Source organism: Coenobita brevimanus, chromosome 48 (assembly GCF_032717465.1).
Source record: "Coenobita brevimanus isolate Jiangsu-jjx chromosome 48, ASM3271746v2, whole genome shotgun sequence".
Lineage (NCBI taxonomy): Eukaryota > Metazoa > Arthropoda > Malacostraca > Decapoda > Coenobitidae > Coenobita > Coenobita brevimanus.
The window spans coordinates 21,909,406-21,934,895 of NC_137001.1; the positions used below are offsets into that span (position 1 = coordinate 21,909,406).

A 25,490-nucleotide genomic window follows, 5' to 3' on the forward strand; every position below is an offset into this window, starting at 1 on the left:
AAGGTATAGTATTAAGACTACAGCTCCAGTGACTCTCAGGAGAAGAAAAAGAGTTGTCCCAAGCATCAGAGAGTTACCAGTGTCCCTTCATAGCCCACACAGAGTTCTCCTGACCATGAGGGTGTTTTTCCATTGTAGCCTACTATACAATGCTCCTTGATAATACATAACAACATCAATTAACAGCATAAAAACTATATAAAAACACACCGGCAGTTTTTGTGACTTGTTCAAGGCACGTCGTTACAATCACACTGCTCGTTGCACTCGTTAGGCACTGTGCAAGGTGGTCCAAACACTGCTCCTCCCTTCCCAAGTGTGTGTATTGTCTAACCCGGTATTGCAGGCGAGGGACGCCTTCATGGGGTGGCACTAATATAGCCATACGGTGGAGCTGCCCCAAGCGTCCCTCAACTCCCTCCCTATTCCCTGATAAAATGGATAGTGGACTGCAGGAGGGCAACTTACAGCCTGCAGTTCATTGTGTCCACATTTCATATGAACCAGGGTCTACAACTACCATTACTACAACTACAACTACTACTACTCTGACAAAGATCCCTAACTCCTTTCAGCTTCAATGATGGCCAAGTGATGTCAGACTGTCAGATCAATTTCACTATAACCAAGGAGACTTATTCCTACCTCATACTAATGGTTCACTGAATTTCACACATCTGTCATGAAGTATGAAAGCTGTGGGAGAAATTCAGTTGTGTCAGATGAAAATAAACCGATTTTACTAGTAACCAAGGAGACTAATTCATGCCTCATAATAATGGGTCACTATCAAGTCTATTCTCAGAGTCAGATACATAAAAAAAATAATAATGAGAGAGAGAGAAACTGATCCATCCCCACAACCCACAAAACAAGGGAAGGGAGGAGCAATGTTTGGCCTTCCCAGCATGAGAGCAATGGAAGCAAACACACTACATTATATCACAAGCAATTCATCACTGGTACAGGTATATATAGATCACTGTCGAACCCAATTTTACGATCCTACAAATTTTCTAGGATTTTTCTCATATCTTTCTGTATTTTCCTGGCAATATCTTACATTTTCCTAACGTCTTCCTACATTTTTTCAAGTTTTCAAGCTTTGTCTAGTATTATTCAACATTTTTCTGTATTTTCTTGTACCTTCCTGCATCTCTCTGGCATTTACAAGCATTTTCCTTGTATTTATCAATATTTTTGCATATTCCCAGCAGTTTCAGTAAGTTTCTAGTATCTTCCCTCTAGTTTTATTCACTTTTCTAATATGTTTCATCCACTAAAATTCCCAGTATACCATATTGCCCCATTTCCCAACATTTTGATATGGAGACGGCAACTTCACCTTTGCCTCCCTGGTAATGTTTGGAAGACAATGCTTAGGTGCACATTATGGGTTAGATTTCAAGAGCTTTTGTTTATTTCTTAACACCTTCTCCACATCAATTTATTTTTGCACAATGCACCTCAACAGCTTCTTGTCTAACACTGATGCAAACTGAGTTGATATGAAGAGAACTTAGGGTGCAGTATTATTAGATGTTGCAACCCCAGGCCAAGGATGAGATGGAGGAATGGAGTGGAGAGGTATATCAGAGAGAGGGGTGTGAACTGGGAGCAGGGCACTGAAATGGCAGGGGACAAGGCGACATGGAGGCGATTTGTTTGTGACCTCCACTTATGGGATTAAGGCGTCTGGCAACAGATAGATAGATGGCAACCCCAGGCTCATCCGAATGTGAAGCTAGCAGACTGCAGGCTGAAACTGCCCTTTTATGCAGTCCACCATCCTCCTTCTAGGGGTTAGGGAGGGGACTGAGGGGCATTTGTATGACCAGACAGCTCCATCATCCAGTTATGTTGGTGCCACCACATGAAGGCATCTCTCTCCAGTGCCACAAAGAGAATACTGAGGTGTAATGTACAGAAAAAATCACTACAGAGGAAGTGTTGAGAAACCTCTTAGAAGACCAACACCCACAACTGAATGCCTCGCAGAGAATGAGATCACGAATTCGTCAGACCATAACAGCATCATCACTAAAATCCTGATGCATCCGTGACGTAACACTCCCGTCCTCGTCGGAGTTGTTGCGTCTCACCGGTTTGTGACTTGTTTTGGACACAGTAGTGGGGTCGTCTGTGGAAGGGAAGTAGGTTTATCATCATCTATGAAGAGGAAAGTGCATTCATCACCATCATCACTGTCATCGCTATTATTTACAGAAAGGAAAAACAGTATGTGGATATTCGACGTTCCGAGTTTGAGAAACAATAGCAGGCACATCCTCAAATGAAAGAGAAAAGGGCCAGAGAAAAATCTTGGAAATAAACTGAACTCCAAACCACAAAAGGACAAGTAAATTCTCACCCATATATGAAGATTCTGTGTCCTGAGTTGTAGTAGAAATGGAGGAAACATCTTCAAAGGACCCGGCATGAGACATGTCCGTGGAGAGAAGGTCCTCCTCGGAGCTGACTCGCACTAGGGTTGGCAGTTGCATTTCCAGTCGTGTCCGGGCATCATTCAAGTCCTTCATCCTCTCCTCCAGCTCCATCTCACTGGTGTCGGAGAGGGTGGCCGGCATGGTTAAGGTGGCGGAGCGAGGGAGACTGGCAGACATGGGTTCCCCACTGGCGTTTAGGCCGAACGTCTTAGGCTGAAAATGCCAAAAATCAAGCAAGTACTGTAGTAGTCATCAATCTAAATTATTTGTTATCATTATCATCCCTCCTCTTTTTCCCCACCTGTTGGAAATTCAACAAATCAAGTAAGTGCCACTCGTTATTCTGCATTATTTTTCAACACTGTCATCCCACCTCTTTTTCTCACCTGGAGGTGGGGTAAGGAAGGGTAGAGAGAGCCAGGAAAAGGAAGGCATATAATAGTGAGGACTTATTAACAGCATGCCCAATGAAATGGACAACACACCAACCACCCACATCCCTGTTATCCTGGCTCCACATAACTTCACATTTACATATCCAACAGAGTCAATCTAATGACTCTCAGGCTTCTATCAATCTATCAATCAACCCACAAGTCACCTGGCAGAGTGGAAGAGGAGCATTATACCTTGACAATCCTGTACAATCACATTCGTGGGGTAAATCAAACTTTACCTTTGACGAACGAATGGAATCCAGATGCATGCCCACCGATGCAGTTGTGTTATCCACGCTGTCTATGTCAAGGAGGGTCATCTCTACTTTCTGCAGCTGTCTGTTTACTATTAACTCCACAACCTGCCAGGAAGAAAAGAAAAATAAATAAAAATCACTCATCACCACAATCCCCCTCCTCCTCATCACCATTCCTTATATCTTCATTCTGAGATAATAAAACGAACACACTACTTAGAGTTCTCATTTAAATCTGTTCTGCTGTTGAGTTGCTGATGAGTTAACATATTTTCTTCAATTAAGTTGCTTGTGATTCGTTATACAATTTTGGTGAAGTATGTAGAGTAGTGTAGCGTAGTTTGGCATGCGTGTGTGTGTGTGTGTGTGTGTGTGTGATGTGTACATATTTTGGAGACACTCACCGCAGTCTGTTTAGCAATATCATTGAGGGAATCCTGTACAGTCTGTGTGCGCTGGCTTCGGAGTATACACGGTGCAAAAACAATGGCAAGTGCATTGACACTCATCCGATTGTGTTCCTCATGCTGGGCAACTCTTACTATATGGAAAACCAATCTCTCCAGCAGCTCATAGTTAAGCTTGGGTATAAACTTAAGAATATTGAAGACCGTCTGGAGCTGGTCGTCTGCGTCTTGGAGCTCCGTGGCACGAAGTAAGGGGTCGTAGCTCTCGAATGTCAACAGTGGCTCAGGTAACTCTCGCAGGAACGTTTTCAGCATGTTCGTGCACACGTGTATGGGGGTGTTGGTGAAGTCAACACTGTCCGGATCGGCTTCCATCTCACTCCTCAACATGCGACTCTGAAATAATAATGATAAGAATAAGCATAAGAGGCCAAGGATGAGATGGAGAGATGGAGTGGAGAGGTATATGAGAGAGAGGGATGTGAGCTGGGAGCAGGGCAGTGAAATGACGGGGTACAGGGCAACATGGAGGCAATTTGTATGTGGCCACCCCTTATGGGATTGAGGCATCTGGCAATAGATATATAGATATATAGACAAGAATAGGAATGCTGTACTTACTATACTCTGAGTCCATTTCTCAAAAGTGCCAGACCTCTCTCTCTCTCTCCCTCAATCTCCCTCTCCCTTTCTTATGACCAAGGTTAAACAACAACAACAACGAGAATAATGCACAATATTTACCTTAGTCTGCGCTCCTGATTTCCTATACAGTCCTTCGGTGTAGAGACCATACAGTTCAATGATGGTGATCAGACGTTCAACAACACCCGGTATTTTCTCACCAGGTTTCACCAGATTCTCTAGAGGGACACCAAACACCCTATTCCTGGGAGGGGCAGACCCAGGGGCAAGAACGATGGGCTTGGATGCTTCTTGGCTGCATTTGGTGTCTGCCTTCTTGTAGCATTTTTGATGGCATGTCATCTTACACCCTGAAAAATGAGAAAAATATTGCCATTATCATCAGAAACACACACACACACACACACACACACACACAAAAGAATCCTCCACCTCCTCCTCCTAATCATCATCATCATCGTCATCATTCATACCATTTTTCTCACTCTAGGATGGAGTGAAGTATGGAGAAAAAAAAAAAAAAAAAAAAAAAAAAATGCAAATAAGTACATAAAACTAATGGGAGGAATTAATCACAATTTTCTCAATGAAATGGGCCATACACCCATTCACACACCATTCAAGCCCCTGGAATCCTGACTCTACCTCACACAAAAAACATCACACTTACGCATTTACAATTCACCCAAACACTTAAACACTTACTCTGGCATGTGAGAGCCTTGACTGAGAGCCAGAGGGACGAATTGCACACTTCACACTGAGTACGAATGTTGACGGTGATTTGGGTGAAGACATGACCTCCAAACAACACTTCCTCTACCTGCACAAACACATTATTATTAACATTATTATTATTATTAATTATTATTATCTTCATTATCACTGCAACTCCATCCAATACTTTTCCCAACCAATGTGGAGAGACTGACAAACAGGACAAAATATAACCTACACGGCTGTGACATTTAAATGGCAGAATTCCCCACCTTTTTCTTCTTTTTCCTTCTGTGCCTCTTTCTCCTGGACTTTGAGTCTTCAAGGAGTTTCTTCTTCTCCTTAATGAATTCATCAAGGAAGCCCCTGAATGCATTGACCCCCATCGTCACAGGGAAGGTGTCATTGCCCAGCTTCTCTTTGCACACTGTGTTCATCACCTTAAAAATAAATAAATAAATAAAACAATCATCATCCTAACCTTTCTTCCAGCATCCAGAGGTACAATCCATAAACAAGTTTTTAACATCTTGGTGGACATGTAACTTTATAAACTGCTAACTCTCATAACTGTTTTGTGGTCAGTGATTTCAGAAGTGATGGTCAGAGAAGGGCAGGCTGTCTCAAATGCTCACAAAGAATTTTAGGTAAATTAATCAACCTGTGATGCAAACTAATCCACTTGTATTTTTTGCAACATTGTACCTGGGAATTGTTCAGCAATGTTATTTCACAGCTTTTTATAAACATATGCATCTGCATCCCTCAGGGTGTTAAAAATATCACAGTCCTTTTCATACCTGCTCAAAGTTTTTAATCAGATCCTTGTATTTGAGACTAAGGTCCGGCATGTCTTTCTGGAAGGCAACTGAGTATGTGGATACCAGATTGCTCTTGAACTCCCTCAGACTCTGGCAGAACATCTGGTCCACCTGGGAGTCCTTGCGGTCCCTGAGGCGCAAGACAGCCTCGGCATCCCGTGGTGGGGCATCCCGGGACAGGCTGCGGTCCAGACTTTGGCTTCTTCTACCCTCACACTCGTTCTCCTTATTCTCAAGATCGTATACCTGCAACATCATTCAGACTTTAAGAATATGTGTGAAATTAAAGAAACTCTTTAAGCATAATCTCTTCCAGTTTAATCAAAATTAACCTAACCTATCCAATCCTATGCTACACTTATGTAAACTACACTATCCTATTATGTCTTACTCTATACTAAGCTAACCTAGCCCATCCTATCCTGATCTAGCCTACACTAACCTATCTTATCCTAACTTAAGCTAACCAATCTTTTAACTTTGTTGACCCTCACACTTGTTCTTATTGTCAAGGTCATCTAATTGAAATATGCCCATTTTCAATGAACATCCTGACCACTTTTTCCCCCACATAATCTCCACACAATTAATAATGTTGTTGTTATTGTTGGTTAACCCCAGTCTGTCTGGCCAAGCAGACCTGTCAACCACAGGTATGCAACTACTTCTGCAAGGCCATCCTACAGGTACAATACAGTGCATATATCATGTAGGGATCCAGTGCCCCCTTATGGCAGCAACCTCACCAGGGTGGGACCAGGGTCCTTCCCATGGTGAGGTGCAGGGACATATGAGATGGTTTGGAGTGGATGACAAGACTGCTTCACTCTAACCACAGTACACAGCACCACCACATGTAAGCTCCTCGTCACTACCTTTTCAAAATTATAGGAATGAGAACACCAACTTACCTTTCGTCTAATGTATTCCTCCAATTGTTTCAGTTCATATGCATCCTTAATCACCTCATCGGACTTGTCTATGAATTCCGAAGTCCTTGTTACGTTCCAGTTCTCTTCCTGTTCAATACGACGTAACTTTTTGCTTGAAGGACTGGCACCCTCCTTGCTCAACGCGGGTGCTTCTTGGCAGGGTATATTCAGTGCGTCACGAACACAGCGAGTGTGGAAGACTTTTTTGCATGCTAGAAATATATTAAAAATTCCCTTTGGTATGTTATTATTGTTAACATAGTACTGTGGCATATATTATCATCATCATCAACCTCACTGCCATCATTATTATCATTACTATTTATTATTATTATCATCATTAACTGCATAAATGGGCTATTCACTCACCATTTCAGCCCCTGAAATCTTGACTCCAACTCACATGGACACACATCCACACTTAAATGTTTCAATACATGCAAGATTCACTATCATTTGATGCTAAGATGAAACAAGAAAGAGGAAGAAAAAAAGAGAAAAGAAAGAAAGAAAAAAAGACCAAAGACATGTCCTTACTTAGGCACTTGTATCCATAATTGATGAAGAAACCGGTGAACAGTTTATCACAGGCTGTGCAGACTTCCTTCTTGAGCAACGTGGACTGTTTGAGAGAGTGAGTTGTGGCGGCAAGGATGTGTTTTAGCATCTCTGCTTCATCTGATACACCACCTGATGGCTCCATGCTAAGGAGGAGAAAAAAAAAAAATCATCATCACCATTACATCACCATCATCATCACCAATGCCTTGTTCTCTCCTGGAAAACTCCACACCAAGAGATGCTAATGACAGACCTGCCTCCAAGTTACCTTTTTCCACCTCATTATCCTTCTATTATATCATCATCATCATGTGGCTAGGTAGGGTCCACAGCCATCATAATGTTGCCAGACAAGCTGTACAACTATATCAAGTGAGTGGATGGTAAAATGCTCACCTAGAATAATCCTGTACAACATCGGGAAGGCTTGACGATGGTTTCAGGGGTTCTTTAGGCCTGGGCTCACGTGAATCCCAAGCCACTGATATCTGGTGTCCACTACTGCTGCTTGCACTCCGTTCCTTCACCATCGGCGTTTTACTCTCCTGTTCCTTCTCTGTCGAAACTTTACTCTCGATAGCCAGGTCTGTCGTCAGGCTGGGGTGGCTGTCTCCAAGCCCTGTGGGGGTCTGCGGCTGTGATTCTGGTGACATTGCATCCTCACTTTCACTGAAACTACCCTCTCGCTTACCTGTGTGAAATAAAAATAAATGAATATAAGAATAACCACCATCATCACTATTATGACCTCTTTCTCATCTCATCTCTCTCAACTGATTCCCATTTATGTTCACTGCATCCTTCTCTCTCTCTCTCTCTATGCTTGCTCTCTAGCCCCTCAATACCTCTCTTGCTATGTCCGCTTTCTCCCCAACTCTCTGACCCTCATCCTCTCTCTCTCAATTCCCTCCCATCTCCTCCCTCTCTCTTTCTCTCTCACTTACCCATCATCTTCTTGAAAGGTTTAGCAATGTGTCTAGAAAGCTTAGTTCTCGTGTGTGGGTCACCAAGCTGCTGGGAATGTAACTGCGCTCGACTCCTATCCTCATCTGCTCCTGTGCTCGGCTTCCTCTCAGGGGGATACGATGCAAGGTTTTCTGCAGAAGCTGAAAATAATAAAGGAGGAATTACACTCACATACATACATCATTATCGTCACTGTCATCACTGAAATCATCAATGTCATCATCATCATCATCAAGATCTCTTTTTTCCACTCATATACATATATCATTATTGTCATCATCATCATCATCATTTTGTTTCATTTAAAACTGTTGTCATCATCATCCAGGTCTCCTTCCCCAAGTAAGGATTGGGTGAGTTTGGGGGAGGGAAAACCAGAAAGGAAAACTAATCAAAGTCTGCCCAAATGAATGGGCCACACTCTCATTCACTTACCAATCTAAGCCCCCTGAATCCTGATTCCTTCTACTGGCAATAACATCCACAACAACAATCAAAACAAAGGCACAGCTGTTGTTTATTTACCTGAGGGTGTCGTAGCAGCCTGCCCAGCGAGTGAGACTTTAGTATAGGGTCGGTGGCGGAATGTTTTGGCCTTTGGTTTGTCTCCGATGGGGCTTGGCGAGGCTGGGGGTGTTGAGCTGGTGCTGGGGTAATCTTCACTGCTACGACTCGGTACCTGATGAAAACAATAACAATTCCTGATGCAAATGATGATGGAACATGTCCAGCCTTGCCATACTTATCACCAACACATAGCCTAACACTTAATCACCACCACCATCATCATCATCATCATCATCACCTGCCCTCAAGTAGCATAAAACTATCCCAAGACTTAAACCCTCACCTGGGCAGTACTCCCCTGAGACGACCTCCGCACAGGCAAGTTGATCTCACTCAGTCTGCGGCTCAAACTCTGATGCACAGCCAGTGAATCCTCGGAGGAGGTTTTCTCACGAATTATTTGCTCACTCTGACGCCGCTGAAGTCTGCTGGCCTGGGCGTTCTGAAATACAATGAATTTCAGAGTTTAGTACAGCATCATCACAAACTATTATTCCCCCACCTAAGCACAGAGTGGAGTCCAATACAGCACTATCATCATCATCAATATAATCATCATCGCCCATCTATGACTTTGAAAAAGTTAGTGTTCTCAAAACAACTGTAAAAAATTAGCTTTCTCAAAACACTTGTAAAAATATTAGCCTTCTCAAAACACCTGTAAGAAAAATTTAGTTTTCTCAAAACAGCTGCAGTTATTAGATGGACATACAAGTAAGTGACAGATATTTTTAGTGTTTTAGAATGGCAGACAGATTAGCTGGTGAGATACAAAATTACCAAATGGATACAAAGAAATATATTGAAGTGCTATCGACATATACAAAGAACAGTGTTGGAATGGGACACCTTCAGACGGAAGCACTGATGTAAACAGACGGATCCACTGCCCGGTTATATAACCTTCCCTCACCTGCATTTCTATCCTCCAAATGGAGGATGGAGGACTGCAGGAGAAAGGCAGCTTCACCATGCAGTCCACCGGGTTCCTGTCCAGATAACCCTTGGACAAAACAACGATGGCAATAACGATGACGACAACAACACAAACAAAACGCAACAGGAAGCCTTAGTGCGACTGTGGTTAATGGTGAATGACGCATACCGGTACCTTATGTAGCATGGATGAGAATGGAGCAGTATATTCATTTGAGAGAAGGAAGAGGAAGAGGAGCGTCTGAAAGAAGTAATATTTCTGACATTTCTATGACCTTAATATAGTAGTTGTTTTTATTGCTGTTGCTGCTGCTTAAACCCAGTCCATCTGGCCAAGTAGACCCGTCAACTACAGGTAAGCAACTGGTTTTGTAGGGCCGTCTTACAGGTACAATACGGTACAAACACTGTGTAGGGATCTGGTGTCCCTCTGTGGTGGATAGTGCCTCACCAGGGTTGGATTGCAATTCTTCCCATGATGGGATGCAAGGAAATATGAAGAGGTTTGGCTCCTGGGTGGATGCTACATCTGCTCCACCCAGGGTGCACAGCACCACCACATGTAGGCTCCTCAACAGTGCCAGGGAATTGTTGCAATAATGTCAAGTAAAGACAGCAAGACTAAAATAACAGTTACTGGACCTGAGTTACAAAGATTACTGCCCATTATGTAACCAAATACAGGTAGCAAGAAAAAAATGAATACAAAAAGATGTAAGGCTGAAGGTTACAATAGAGTCCCTCAACTCCCTTCTTGTTCCTCAAAAGGAGGATGATAGATGGCAGGAAAAGGCCAGCTTCAGCCTGCAGTCCACTGGCTTCATAACCAGACGAGTCTACTGGCTCAACAATAACAATCATCATCACCTTCAACATCGTATCACCTCCCTGGAACCCCCAACATGGGACGGCCATGAGAGAACCACCTCCAGACTATCTTATCTTCACAAACCTTTCTCACCTTCTCAAACTCTCTCTCTCTCACTTTTAGCAACACTGCCCTTGACATTTTTTAACATCTTCAAAACTTTCTTTAGCATCCTGTCTATGTGAATTCTTTGTAAATGTCCATACCATCCCAATGTATTCACTCTGTCCAATAACAATAATATTAAAAAGGTAATAATGATATAAACAGAAGACAGATAGATAGAGAGATAAGACAGATAGATAAAATGACAAAGACAGATAAAGATAGATAAATATACCACTTTCTTGCCAAACCTACCTCCAGGTTTGTTGATTTTCTCCTTGGTGGAGGCTGGGCAAATCCTGTAGGTGAAGCTGGCACTGAGAGCGTTACATAGGGAGTGGGTGTTGGGGCACAGGTAACTGGTGTAATGGAGGTAATGGAGGCAACAGGAGCAGCGGAGGTGGTAAGAGGGGAGGTAACAGAGGGAGCAGCAGAGGTAACAGACTTCATTTCTTCCTCCTCCTCCTTCTCCTTCAACTTCTTTGCCTCCAACTTGTTCTTCTTCAGTTGTCGCGCCTCCTCCAGCAACACTCTGAACTTACGACGAGTTATCTCACCGCGGGCACAGGCCTGTGGGGGGCAACAGAACCAAACTATATATTGTGTTATTTATTGAAGAAAAAAAAAGGGGAGGGGGGATCTGGAAAAAAAAAACTGAATGAAAGATGGGATGAGTGGGGTGTCATTAATGGCTGAACACGTATAAATAAAACTGTAATGATGAAAGAATAGGATTGACCTTTTTATATAATTGATAAGCACACTTAGAAATGTAGGGTTTATTGCTGTTGTTGCTACTTAACCATAGTCTGCCTGGCTGAGAAGACTGTGACTGCAGGTAAGCAATTGGTTCTGTGCGTCATCCTACAGATATAGTAAGGCACATGCACCATACAGGGATCTGGTGCCCCCTAGCAGTGGGCAGCACCTCTACAGGATCAGGACAGGGTCCTTCATATGGTGAGATGCAGGGAATATGAGGACGTTTGGCTCCTGGGTGGATGCTGTAACTGTTCCAGCCACGGTGCACTGCACCATCATATGTAGGTTCCTCATCTGTGCCTCGCTAACTGTACACATATACATGCCACAACACCAACGTACCTGGAAGGCAATAAGTCCCCTGCGGAAACTGTTGTACCATTTCCTAACCCGATGTCCGCGCCACACCTTCTGTATGAACGTGGCTGCATTCTGTTGGATGCGGAGCTTGGCCAGCATCTGCTGAGCTATCCAACACCTTACCTGACACTGTCAAGTGAACAAGAAGAAGTTAAATAAAATAAAATAATTAAAATGAAAATATTTAAAGATGGAAAGTGAACTCACATAAAATGAAACACTATCACCACCATCATTGTTCGAAGTCCTAAAAATTTCATCAGGTAATTTCTTGTGTGTTGTGGGGACTTATCAATGTTTATCCTGCATTTTTTTTCTATTCTTACCCGTACTCTCACTGCCACACCCATGCCCACATCAGAAGACTGAGCTATCCCAACCACATATACAGTAAGATACCATCAGGTGAGTTTCTAGACAGCGACTATTTACAAACCACCCCAAACATGAAGTACCGTGTGTCAGCAATATATCACCTATTGGCTCTACATGTCCACAAATTCACTCTCTTCAAATATGCACTCACTGTGTGAAGACAGGTGATATCAACATCCCCTTATTACATGAAAGAATATTTTGGAAAGTGAAGGTTTTCGGAAACTGGCTTACTGGATTTGGGAGGTTGTACTGTATAAATGAAGAGTCAACACCAACCTGTATCTTGAGAGCGGCACATCGAAGCATAAGGAAGGACCTGCGTTGATGCCTGGTCCTGTACCATCGTTGGATTAGTATGATGCGGTTCAGGATGGTCTGGTGCAACTCCACGTCCAGCTTGTGTTTCTGTGACTCTCGCATGTAGATCTTTGTATGCCCAAGCTGGTATTCAGAAGGCACCAGCTGCATCCCCGCTAAAAACTCTTGTACATCCGACTGGGAGCTATTAGGTGACAGCACAACATACAACATTAAGTAATTCAATCTATCTACCATTTTTCTATAACACAATGCCTTAGTCTTGGAGGGTAGATTCCTAGGGCACATTAAATAACAGATTACCTACTGATCTCGGCATCGGGGTGCCCCCCATCGCACTAAAACCACTCTCATTCATATACAGCTTTGATCATATGTGAGGATACACATCTGCTCCTATTATCTAGTGTAGTGTCCTCATACATAAGAGAGATGTCATGTTTTCTCTTATGCAATCTCTACACTGAAACTGGTCATGGTACAACTGATGTTTTCTATGGTCTGGAAGCTAAACCAAGTGCCAAAACTCTCTCATTACTTCACAGCAGTTGCTGGAAACTGCTGGCAAAACAGAAATTTGATATGTGTAACAAGTTTTGTGACACTGTGAGTTTCAGCCTGGACTCTGACTCAACACACAGTCACTTGGAAGAAAGATGAGTGAGTGACAGTACTTGTGACTGAATATTTCCTGGCTGAGAGTGATGACTGTATGGCTAGCTCCAAGCTTGTACCTAACCTTCACTCTCATGGTGGTATGTCTCAGAGTCCATGGTACACATCTATGTACCTCAGTCACCCAAGGGATTACAACTTGTATAGGCCAAACCACGAATACTGTAGATACCGGTAAATATTATATACACATCAGTGCTATACAGTATCAGGTGAACAGATTAAAGTGATGTTAGTTGTATTAAACGAAGCTCTATATTAAATAATTAAAAAATTTGCCTAATGGATTTAAGCTGGTGCAGTGCAATAATGTTTACTGTGTACAGCATGAGGAGAGATGCAATCAAATTATTAAGAGAAAGATGTAAATGAACTGAGATATAAGTATTAAATGTAGTCATGGACAAGAGTAGCATTAATGATTAAGGATTTATAAGTCTTTAACCATAGTAAAAGTAAATTCTTAAAAAATGAATACCTACCGTACCTCTGGCATATGTCGTTGTGACCTACCACAGTCTGTCTGGCCAAGTGGACCCATCAACCAACTGGTTCTGTAAGGCTGTCCTACAGGTCCAGTACAATAAATATACCATGAAGGGATCCAGCACCCCCTTGTGGTTTACTGCATCCCACCATGGTCAGACCAGGTATCTCAGTTTTTATTTTATTATTTTTTTTAATGCAAGCAAGAAGGAACTAAAGGCTAGGAGCCCACAAACCATATCTTAAAAAAAAAAAAAAAAAAAAATACAAAAGAGAGCCAAATTCAAGATCCATTCATTTTGAGATGCCTGGATTTTTTAAGTTGATGCATAACCATATCATTACCAAACGCAATCTATCAAAACCTACCTCAGTCTAACCTTACATTACCAGATCCTTTGGTGGCAGAATTCATTATCTAACCCAATCTAATAAAACCTAAAGTAACCCATTACTATGCAAAAACTGCCTGTGACAAGATCATTAATCAGTGAAGTTTATTGCTGTGGGATTAATGTAACCATTCCATACTGCAGTGGTTTCCAACCTTTTCTAATTCTCGCTCCCCCTCACTGAATGACACGTTCCCTGCGCCCCCTTCCTCAAATACTGTATTTTACTGGCATAGTTGGCACATGTCAATAAATATCATAGATTCTTAATCTTTGAAATTGTTTATATATTCAGATTTCTTATTCATATCTGAAATATTTTCTCCATATTTAGAAACTACAGAATTCCATAATTACCCTCTTTATCAAGCCTTCGCACCCCCCCAGGCAGCCCTTCGTGCCCCCCTAAGGGGAGGAGCCCCACAGGTTGGAATCCACTGCCATACTGGATCACTTGGTACTGCAGCAGATTCTTTACTGATCATTGAACACCACTCACCACTCAAGTAGTATAACTAATTTAGCCTTTATACGTCTCAAAACCATGATAAAACAAGTACAAGATAAATAAATAAATACATATATCCATTACCTTAGCAGACCTTTTGGCAGCAGTATTCTGTAATGATGTATAAACTCATCGTAGGAGAGTCTGACATTGAATCCGGCTTGTCTGATGCGCACAGTTTCCAGCATGCCTGTGTACCTCAGCTGACGCATTACCATTTCGTCATCAAACACATTAGGCTCCTGAGAGGTGCAAAATTTACACATTCAGAACAAGATTTAGAGATACACTTGGTTTTATACCTCTGGCATCTGGCTGACATTTTTACATTTTATTCTTGCTGCTGTTATGGCCACTTTATTTAGTGCAAATCTTTTGTAGTGAAGGAGTTAATAAAGGTTATATCTAACCCTTCCAGTTAGAACAGTCTCAGTGCTAAAGAGGAATGCCTTCACCTGGTGGCACTGATGTAGCTAAGTAGCTCTGTGGCCAGTTATATAAACATCCATTCAGAGGATGGTGAAGTCCAGGAGATGTGGGCTGCAGTGTGCAGTGCACTGGGTTCACAGTGACATGAACCTGGGGCCACAACAACAACTACAAGGGTGTTCCTAAACTGAACAAAATCATGTAACAGCAGCAATAATAAAACACAAAAGATATCCTCAGGGTGAATGGGTCATAGAGAAAATACTGTTCTAACTAAATTAAGTCAGTACTAAAGTTAAAATCTATAGGATAATTTATACACACATTCCTCATTATCAGTGATGCATTTTTTACAACTTTTTTTTTAAATTGGGAGTTGTTGTTGCTGTTGCTGTTGTGGCTTCAGGCTCACCTGAATATGAACCCAGTGGAATACAAGCTTAAAAGTTTCTCTTATCCTGTTGTCCATCATCCTTCTCTTGGGTGACAGGGTGGAGGTACAAGGACGCTCATATAATTGGGCAGTGGGAGCTGCCCAGCTATGTCAGTGCCACCACATGAAGGCATCTCTCTCAAGCAATAGTAATTTAAGTAAGTCCTAAAGCTAAAATCTTTAAGACACAAACAGACATTCCTCATTACTGATCAAGGATGTGTTCAAAAATAATAACATCTTTTCCATACAACTGTAAAGTAGCTTTTGTTGTCAGTGCTGCTGTCCATGTTACAGCCCCCCAAGCTCATCTGAAAGTGAACCTGGTAGACTGCAGGCTGAAGCTACCTTTCTCCTGAAGTCCACTTCTTCTTTTGAGGAACAGAGAGGAAGTTGAGGGATATTTGTATAACCAAGCAGCAGAGCCGCCTGATTACATTAGTGCCACCACATGAAGGTCTTCCTCTCCAGCACCAAGGGGTTAATAACAAAAAATATTATATCAAAAAGTGTGACATAATGAGGAATTTCTTTAATGCACAGTACAATACACAACCATCAAGGTAAGGAAAGAGCCAGTGCTTTGTGCTAACTAAGAAAAGCATTTCTTGTATCCTTACATGACTATACAGCGTGAATAATTTATAAGTGTAAATGTACAAGACACAGACTATACATATATATACAGTGCATGCTTACATATTTACACATGTACCGGTATATAACACTGATAATATGTAATTTTTATGAGACTTGATCCTTAAGCCAGGCTTTGCTCAGGGCTGGGCCTAAGTCTCAATGTCCTCACAAATAACAATCTCCAGCCTCTAATCAGCTGACCATTTCAACACTTCAATCAGTTGATACTATTTATATAAATTGTTCCTTTCTACACTGCATCCACAGTTACTTCAGCAGGTGTGTATATCATCATCAGTCACAGCAAGTCACATTAATAGTGTAATCTAAAAGAAAAGTAAAACTACTGTACACTAACCACTGAAGAGAAGATGCCACCTTTGTTTACGTATGACATAATACCACTGGCCTTGAGCTATCTCAAGCCTGCTCCAGGGCTGGCTTGACTTGGCTCAGGCCTGACTAAACTGTGGCTAAGTCCAGCTTCAGCCCATATGCTGACATAACAGAAATTGGAGTTTGGTTTAAGGCAGGCTCAAGCCTGGATCTCACAAAAACGTGGCTTAATTATAGTGATATGCTAGGACTGACATAATCATTATTGTAGTTTATTCAATATGAAATGAATAAGGGTAGGATGCATCATCATCATCCTGAACTCCTTTTTTCCACCTCTGGAATAGGTGAGGCAAATTCAGGAACGTGATAAAATGAACATGAGAGGGAGAACTATTTAACAGCATGCCCATTGAAATGGGCCAGTTCTGAGACAACTAATAAAGCAAAATATACACCTTTTTGGTTCTTATGAAGTTAAATTTTGAGAATGAAGTGCATGGGGGGGTGGGAGATTCAGTGAACTACAGAAGTGGGAAGAGCATTTTGGTATTTCTGAAAGATGGGGTAGATCTAGGAGCATGGAGTGGGGGTAGCATTGGAGAAGGAGGGAACATGATAACAGGTTTAAATTCAGTAATGCTTGAAGTCAGTGAGCAAGAATTCTGAAAAGTTTAAACTCTGTAACGATTCAGAAATTTGAATTCAATATGGTTTGGTGTTGGATGGGGAGGGAACATTCAACGAGGTTTGGATTCAGTAATGTTTGGAGTGGGAGCATTCTGGGGGATCTGAATTCAGCCTAAGTTTGGAGTCAGGAAGGAAGCATTCTGAGAGATCTAAACTCCATTAGGTTTGGAGTGGGTGGGAACATTCAACAGGATTTTATTTCACCCATGTTTAAAGTCAGGGAGGGAGCATTCCAGAGGTTTTAATTCAATAACATTTGGAAAGGAGGGCAGCATTCTGAGAGGGTGGAATTCAAACCCTTCTGAGAGGGTAGAATTCAAAACTCTATCCGACTATACCTTTCCATTTGTAGTCTCATTGAAGCCAATGCTGCATTCTGTGCAAAAAGTACATTCAGAGATCATTTCTTCAACCTTTCAACAAAATTAACTTCTTTATCTTTTATTTCCCATTCAAAACCAATAATCCCGGCTCTATATCCCAGGTCTCATATCTCCATCTGTATTTTTCTCTTTACAAATCAATTTAGCATTACCAACCAGAGTCAACGGCAATATATAACCTGGTGATGGGAAATTCTTACAAAACCACCTGCTAAACTGACAGTATCTATCTGTCTATCTGTCACTCCATCCTTTATTACCCCATCAGGAATGTAGAGACCCTACCCTTGGCTACTTAACCACCTCTTGGGGCCTTTGTTGTTGTTTTTGTTGCTCCACCCTGGTCTGTCTGGCAAAGCAGACCTGTCGACCACAGGTATGTAATGGCGTCTGTGGGGCAGTCCTACAGGTACGGTACACACATGTAGGAATCCAGTGGCCCCTTGTGGTATACAGTGCCTCACCAGGGTCCTTTCCACAGCAAGGTGCAGTAAAACATGAAGAGGTTTGGCTCCTGGATGGACATCACAGCTGCTCCACCCAGGCTGCACAGTGCCACCATGTGTGGGCTCCTCATCAGCGCCCCTCTTGGGCCCTGAACCTATACGATGCCATCACTCCAACAAGGACATTCTAACCACTACACCACCATGAACATTTACACTTACCTTATTAGCATTGCTCTTAATACATCTAATGAAGTAAGGATTGGCAGTGTTGAGGGCTTCCATAAGGGACTGCAGAGAGAGCTGAAACTGCCCGGTGACTGTGTGTGGCTGTTTACGTGACCCAGGTACACGACCCTGAAATATGGTGCTGTGGTTAGTGTTGTTCAATGTTATTATCATCACTGGTGCTGGAGAAAATGCCTTAACATGGTGGCGCTGATATGACTGTTTTGCTCTGACATCTGGTTGTACACACATCCCTCAGTTCCCTCTCTTTTCCCCCAAAAGGAGGATGGTGGATTGTAAGAGAGGGATAACTTCAGTCTGCAGCCCAAAAGGTTCAAATTCAGTGAGACTGGGACCACAACAATAACAACATCCCCTTTACTAATGCTGGTGATGGTACTAGTGTTAATGAGAGTGATAATATTGAGTTACAACAATGATAATATAGTAGTAGCAGTTGCAACCCCAGGCCCATCTGAATGTGAACCCACTAACAGCTTTATGTGAAGAATAAAATAGGTCAATTCAACAGCAACCTGAATTAACTTTAAACGCTATCTGCATTAAGAAAATAATATACCTGTGAAGTGAGTGTTTGTGTGCGCTGCGCCAGGGCCTTCACAGTTTTGAGGTTCTTCTGGTGACGCGGCCCGTGCTGACGTATTCGTGACCTGTTGTGGCGAGTTTTGCGCAGCCGCCTGAAAAAGTCATGGTAATAATAATTAGAAACAATATTTAGAAGAAGAAGAAGAAGAAGAAAAAGAATGAGGAGGAGGAAGAAAACAAAGTGAAGAAAGCAGGAAGGGGAGGGTGTGGTGAAGGAAAAGAGGAAGAACAAGAACAAAAATATTAATATGAACAAGACGGGCAAAAACAAGAAGACGAAGAACTCTGTGCAACAATGGCCATCAATACTACTGATGAACCAACATCATCATCATCATCAAACCGGCGATCACAATTAATTCTAACAATCCTGTAACACAATACTTACATCTGGGTGTTCTCAATGGCCGCCAATATTCTAGAGTTGTCTATGTTGATTTTCTGCTTCGGTGTCCATTTGTGGTCATCTGATCCTAAAAAGAAAAAAAGTATAATTTTTTCACTCTCAATTGGTCCTGCTTTTCATTCTTTTGAAGCTTATATCATGTAACTCAATGGCTATGTATGGATCAACATGTACATTTTCAAGTAACAAAGTAACAGTGTACAGTACTCAGCGTAAGAATATTAGCCAGTGGAGGAAAGTAACAAGCAGAAGAGGTAAAATGTTAAACTTTTGTGCTTATGTACATTGACAAGTACTGTAATGAGAAAATTCAGGAAAGCAATATGCAGAAGAGGCAAAATATTATGTGAAATTTTGTCCATAAATGTACATCATCAAGTAACAACGTAACAATGTACAGTACTAACCTTTTCGCTTAGTAAACCTGATGCCTGCTGCCTGAAATGCACTGACAGCTCTGAAGAATGCCCTAAGAATCGCCCACCTAAAGACAGCCACAGGGTCAGCACCAGCCACCTCACGTACAATGCTGAAGCGACTGTTCTTAAGCACACAGATCAGCTCCGGTCGCATCAGGTCCAGGTTCTTTTCCCGAAAGTCGCTGATCTGGAGAATGGTGGATGGATGGTGAGTGAATAAGTGTGTGGACCACTTAACTGAGTAGCCTATATGTTTGGTTAGTTTCTTCTTCTTTCTGCCCGGGACACTCTGTGGATACTCCTAAAGCACCATGTGTCCAATATACCATACTTTATCCTCAGATTTCTCTATTTCAAGTTTGATGCAATCGTTCAAGGAAGCCCCTCTCATGTAATCCTTCCAGTTCTACATTGGAGTGATGCTTAGGAGTGAAGGGGTAAATGAGGTTTGTATGTAATCCTTTCAGCACAAAAACATTACAGGATTCAAGGGATTACTGTACACTTACCTGGTACTTTACTTTGCCAGCATAGTGTTTGATGATGAAGGCCAACTCTCTCATGTAGGGCCGCTCGTAATACTGGTTGTCTTTGTGGACTGTGTCAATCTTCTGTAGGAAAGTTTCGTTCGTTGCTGCTGGGAAACTGTTGGAGAAAGTGTGGAGACGTAGGAGCACAGGAAATCTATATATCTATCTATAGCCTCTAATCTATCCATCTGTCAGTCTATCTTTCTATGTCATCTACCTTTCTATCAACCTATCCATCTCTCTAACTATAACCAAGTGTTTGTAACACTGTTTGTAATATTTGTTGTCTATGTAAACTTTACGAACCATATGCAGAAGTGCCTCATTTGTTGTTGCTGGGAAACTGTTGAAGAAAGAATGAAGATGTTGGGGTAAACGAATTCTATCTCTTAACTGTCTCTCTATAGGCACTGGCTTCCACTAGGGTGTGCCAAATCCACACACAGTGTACGTACTGCACTGTACTCATAGGACAGCTGCAGACCAGGTGAACCAGGGTTATGCAGCAACAACAACAACTAACCTGCACTGATCATCCAGGATACACAGGAGTCCAGATGGCTTGCCCTGAATAAGACTGAGGCAATCCACATTATCCTGGAACTCAATGTTGGTCCAGGTTATGTTTTCTCTCTTGTACTCCTCCTGCTCGTACTCAAACACATGCTGGTTGAAATAGTGTTGCAAGTGTTCATTTGCAAAGTTGATACAGAACTGTTCAAACCTGTGGATAAAGGATGGTTGAACATCAGTACACAGGAGGTGACACAAAGTGGTGGAAGTTGACTTTTTAAAGGTGCTCGTTTGCAAAGTTGATGCAAAACTATTCAAACCTTCAAAGGATAAAGATACTGGCTGGAAATGTCAAGTAACATGAAAGACAGAGGGTGACAACAGTACTTAGAAACTAAAATATGTTGGTCACCATTACACTAACCTATTGCTGTGTCCAAAATCCTCGAAGCCAAAGATGTCAAGGACACCAATGGATCTGCAGGTGTGTTCGCTGTTGGTGTCCTTGAGTGAGATGAGGGAGTAGTTGACCTGCAGCACCATCCAGTCAAACAACGCACCATACAGGCACTTGGCAAGGGCGTCTCGGGCGGCTATGGCCTGTAAAAAACAATAACAAATTCATCATCAGCATCAGGCACTGGCAAGGAACCTATGCATGGTGGCACTGTGCAGCCTGAGTAGAGCAGCTACAGCATCCACCTGGCAGCCAAACCTCCTCATATTTCCCTGGACCTCACCATGGAAAGGACCATGATCCTACCAGTTTACTTCTGTCTCTGTTAAGTTTATAATTCCTTGTACTGTACTTAGACAAATTATGCTGATATTACAGAGATATATGTTGCATACAAGAGAGTATAAAACTGTAATGTGAAAAACCAAAGGAAGAGTTATTACCCAGCCTCCTAAAATGACAGGATCAGTGGCCAAAGAGTCATCACTGACTGCCATCAAACCATCAAAAGTTTAAAGAAATGCTTACACACAAATGCATAGCAATGGCCTTTGAAAATGTGAAAGCATACCCAGTAAAATGACCTGCACAATCACTCCCAACATGACCAAAGACATGGCTAAAACTCATCTCTGGGAGTCTACAGTGAGTGACCCATGAATTCTTGGAGGTAAGTGCTGTACCCTACCATACCCTACATTATCATATATCAAATCTTATCATATAGTGTACCCTACCCAATCCTACCCTGCCCTATATCAAAACCTACCCTGACCTAGCATAACCAAACCAAACCTAATCAAATAAACCACACTAAACCTAACCCAACCCAACCCAAGACGTTTCTAACTTTACCTCGGGATGTCTGTAATGCATGACTAGAGTCTCGCCTTGGACCCGCGCCTTCTTGGAGGTGAGGGCGGTCATGAGCGTCTCCGTGGCAACCCCCAAAAGCTCAGCGATGGTGCTCACTAACTCAGGGTTGCGTACCAGCACTGACTCATCGTGGTGGTACGTTGATTTCTTTGGTTGGAATTCCACATTGCCTGGTGGGGAGGGAGTTTGATTAACAAGGCATAATAATCACCATCATCATCAATATTATCGTCATTGCCATCATCAAACCAGTAACCACCCTCATTCCAACCACAAAAATAACGTAACAAACCTAATAGCAGGACGGCTGATAGGATGGCAAAGAGTCGATGCTGCTTGTCCGCTGTAAATCCCACCATCTCCATTGATTGCTTCAGCCGCACAAACTCAAACTGTTCATCTGTGCCCTCAATGGTGTAGCATTTGCTCTGAAAATATATGGAATGATTTAATTACCACCCTCTGGCTCCTATGACTTACTCTCCTCTGAATAAATTTGTCTGAAAGAAACTGGAATAAATACTAGAGTTGTTTCAATCGCAAGATGGTTAAGAGTGGGCAAAAGAGGGTCAGAAGCACAAAAACTCAAGCTGCTCATGCAAGGACTAAGACCAAACTTAACCCCACCTGGTTGAGGTAGTGATAATCGGAGGGCTTCATGAGATGCAGTGCTTGTCGGACTGGAGGTGACGCCCCGGCCAGTAGGTAATAAAATACATGGTAACTCCTCTCATTGTATGCCTGGGAGCAGATTCGGGATTTTTCTAGCAGGTATTTCTGGACACAAGCCCTGCAGAGTGAAAGAAATGCTTTATACATGGAACTGCATTTGTACAACCTTTAACATCAAGATATCCTCCCTAAGCTGAAAAAAATTAAATACTGGCAAGATGAATAACAAAAACATGTCCAGCAAGTAAACAGGTTAATTCCTTCAGTACTATAATATGATTTATTTCTAAATTATGTCTTCCTTTACTAGTCTTTATTAGTTCATCTGTCCATGACTGCAGAATAATACATTCACCTGATGGATGCCTTTCCTTTTAACTCCTTTACAGGTCACAACAACAGAGGAAATATGACACAAGTGCACATGATGATTTTCTGATTCTTCCGGTAACCACTCTACAACACTGTCATAGCTATTACAGAAACTGGAAGATTTGTGATTAACCCATTAGATCCCTGGGCTGCTGTGTACAGGATGTTACTGGAAGGGTATATACTTGGCATATTGCCCTCTGCCTATTAGTTCACAGTCATGAAGCTTGAGTCCAAACCCTGGGATTCCCCCATTTATTAACTTTTGAAAATAATTACAGTAGTTCAATCCATCCCTAGGATGTAATGATATACAGAGTCATTATATTGTAGTGTCATTATTTCGTCTGCAACACACTTACCCTTGCACAAGTCCATTTTCCTTGTAGCTGACTTGAATGAACTTGCCAAACCTACTTGAATTGTTATTGTGGGCAGTCTTGGCATTTCCAAACGCCTGCAAAAGAAAAAAATTCATTAATAATGTATGGATAATTTTGATATTTTCATATGCACTTTACATCTAACCAGGAACTGACAAGGAACCTACACATGGTGACTCTGTGCAGTGAGCACCCTACAAGGAGCTGCTGTGATATCCACCTGGAAGCCAAACCACATTATCTTGATGTGGGAAGAACTTTGGTGAGGTGCTGTCTACCATAAGGGGGCATCAGGTCCCTACATGGAGTATGTATAGTACTGTACCTATAGGACAGCCTCACAGAAGCAGTTGTTTGCCTACAGTCAACAGTTCTATTTGGTCAGACAGACCAGGGTTAACCAACAGCATCAAATCTATAATGACAAGATGAAGTAGGTTCCACAAAGTAAGAGAACTAACACAGGGAGAGGGTGACTTGCTAAGGAAGGTTACAGTTACAAATATGGAAGGAAAAATAAGGTAACCTGGGATGAGGTCCTGTGTGGAAACCTTTGGGATGCTTGTATATAGTACTGGTACCGTACAATATGTCTTTGTATGTCTGTATGTTTGTGTACTGTACCAGTATGTGTCTCTGTATGTATATGCCTGTGTACTGAACCAGTATATGTCTGGGTATGTTTGTGTGCTGTACCAGAGGGTCTGTATCTGTGTATGTGCATGTGCATGCTTGTGTACTGTACAGTACTGGCACAGTACATGTCTGTGTATGCTTGTGTACTGTATTGATATGTTTGTGTATACACATGCATGTCTCTGTATGTGTTTATGCTGTTTAACTCACTTCTAAGACAGGTCCCGAGCTTAAGATTGTCTGTTCCACTCCACTTCCATGAGATCCCTTCTGGCTGAGCATTGTCAGGTGGTGGAGGAGAAAGAGAGTTGACTCTGTCTTCCCACTTCCGCTCTCTCCACTGATCACTATGCACTGGTTGCGCTTCTGCTTCAGCATTGAGTGGTACGCCGCATCGGCAATTGCAAATATATGAGGTGGCAATTCACCCAGTCTGTGATTCTGGTATAGCTTAACATACTTGGGGTTATAGATGGGGTAATACTTAAAGGGATTGACTGATATGAGAATCGACCCAACATAGGTGTATATGTGACCTCTGTGGAACCGCGCCCGCAGACTTTCGAGCAACGTCTGTTCAGTTAGGTTGGGTAACTGGCACAGATCAGGGTAATCCTTGTCTTTAGGCTGATACAGGAACTTGTAGAAATAATCTTTAATTAACTGAGAGTCCAGCTCACTAGGTTCAGCCCAGAGGGAGTCTGAGGAGATCTTCTCTCTCAGGCAGAATCTGTAAAAAGGGGAAAACTTGTATTAGCATCCTATGTTAAGTGTTGGTGTGGATGTGACTGAAATCAGGAAAAATATATACCAGTATTCTGAGAAGGTCTGGCCATGTTGTGGGGATGTAAAGTGAAAGGCTGACTAGACGAGTGTAGCGATGTCAGTGAGGTGGAGGGGAAGAGTAAGGATTAGATGGAGGGACAGGGCAGAGAGATATATGAAAGAGGGGCGTGTGAGTTGGATGAGGGAAGCCTGATGGCAGAGGACACTGTGACATGAAGGTGATTTGGTTGTGGCCACCCCTTATGGAATTAACATCTCTGGCTATAGCCTCTATAACAATATATTCAGTACATTGTAGTTAAATTAAATTGCTTGGTGACAGAAAGAGAAATATAAACACATTGCTGTAAAAAAAGGTTAATCAAGAATTCTCACCTATACTCTCGCTGTTCGTTTTCCTCACTACTGTCCGGCAAGGATGATTGTGGCCACAGCATCTGCAGTGCCACGGGGTGTTCGACAGGCCCCAGCCGCCGCTCCTTACACTCCTGACCATGCGCATTTCCAATCACCTCCGCCAACTCGAAGTGGCTGGGGTCGTTCAGTCCCAGCCGCTCCACGATGCACTGGGTGATCTCCTGTGCCGTTGTTTGTTTACTGACTTCGATGGAGAGCGCCTCATAGTGTGGAGACAGCGCCCCCACGAACACTTGTACTATGTAACGATTGAAATCCATCTTGTATCACTTGACTTTCAAACCATTA

At 42.3% G+C, this 25,490-nt stretch overlaps 1 protein-coding gene across 1 annotated transcript; it reads right to left on the reverse strand.

The window, feature by feature from the left end:
- Nucleotides 1–1,613: 1,613 nt before the first annotated feature.
- Nucleotides 1,614–25,462, reverse strand: LOC145399201 (unconventional myosin-IXb-like). Its single transcript, XM_080271892.1, has 32 exons — nt 25,161–25,462; nt 24,210–24,729; nt 23,343–23,437; nt 22,564–22,726; nt 22,229–22,364; nt 21,916–22,106; nt 21,028–21,203; nt 20,614–20,814; nt 20,070–20,205; nt 19,549–19,747; nt 19,124–19,208; nt 18,710–18,827; nt 18,124–18,258; nt 14,630–14,787; nt 12,443–12,668; nt 11,771–11,917; nt 11,126–11,236; nt 10,922–11,041; nt 9,041–9,199; nt 8,716–8,869; nt 8,169–8,330; nt 7,621–7,915; nt 7,201–7,367; nt 6,643–6,875; nt 5,711–5,977; nt 5,183–5,350; nt 4,899–5,016; nt 4,293–4,543; nt 3,546–3,944; nt 3,124–3,246; nt 2,372–2,660; nt 1,614–2,140 (listed from the first exon to the last, which is right to left on the reverse strand). Exons 1-32 carry the CDS (start codon nt 25,460–25,462, stop codon nt 2,019–2,021), a joined length of 6,126 nt encoding a protein of 2,041 aa, XP_080128018.1. The 3' UTR covers nt 1,614–2,018.
- Nucleotides 25,463–25,490: the final 28 nt, after the last annotated feature.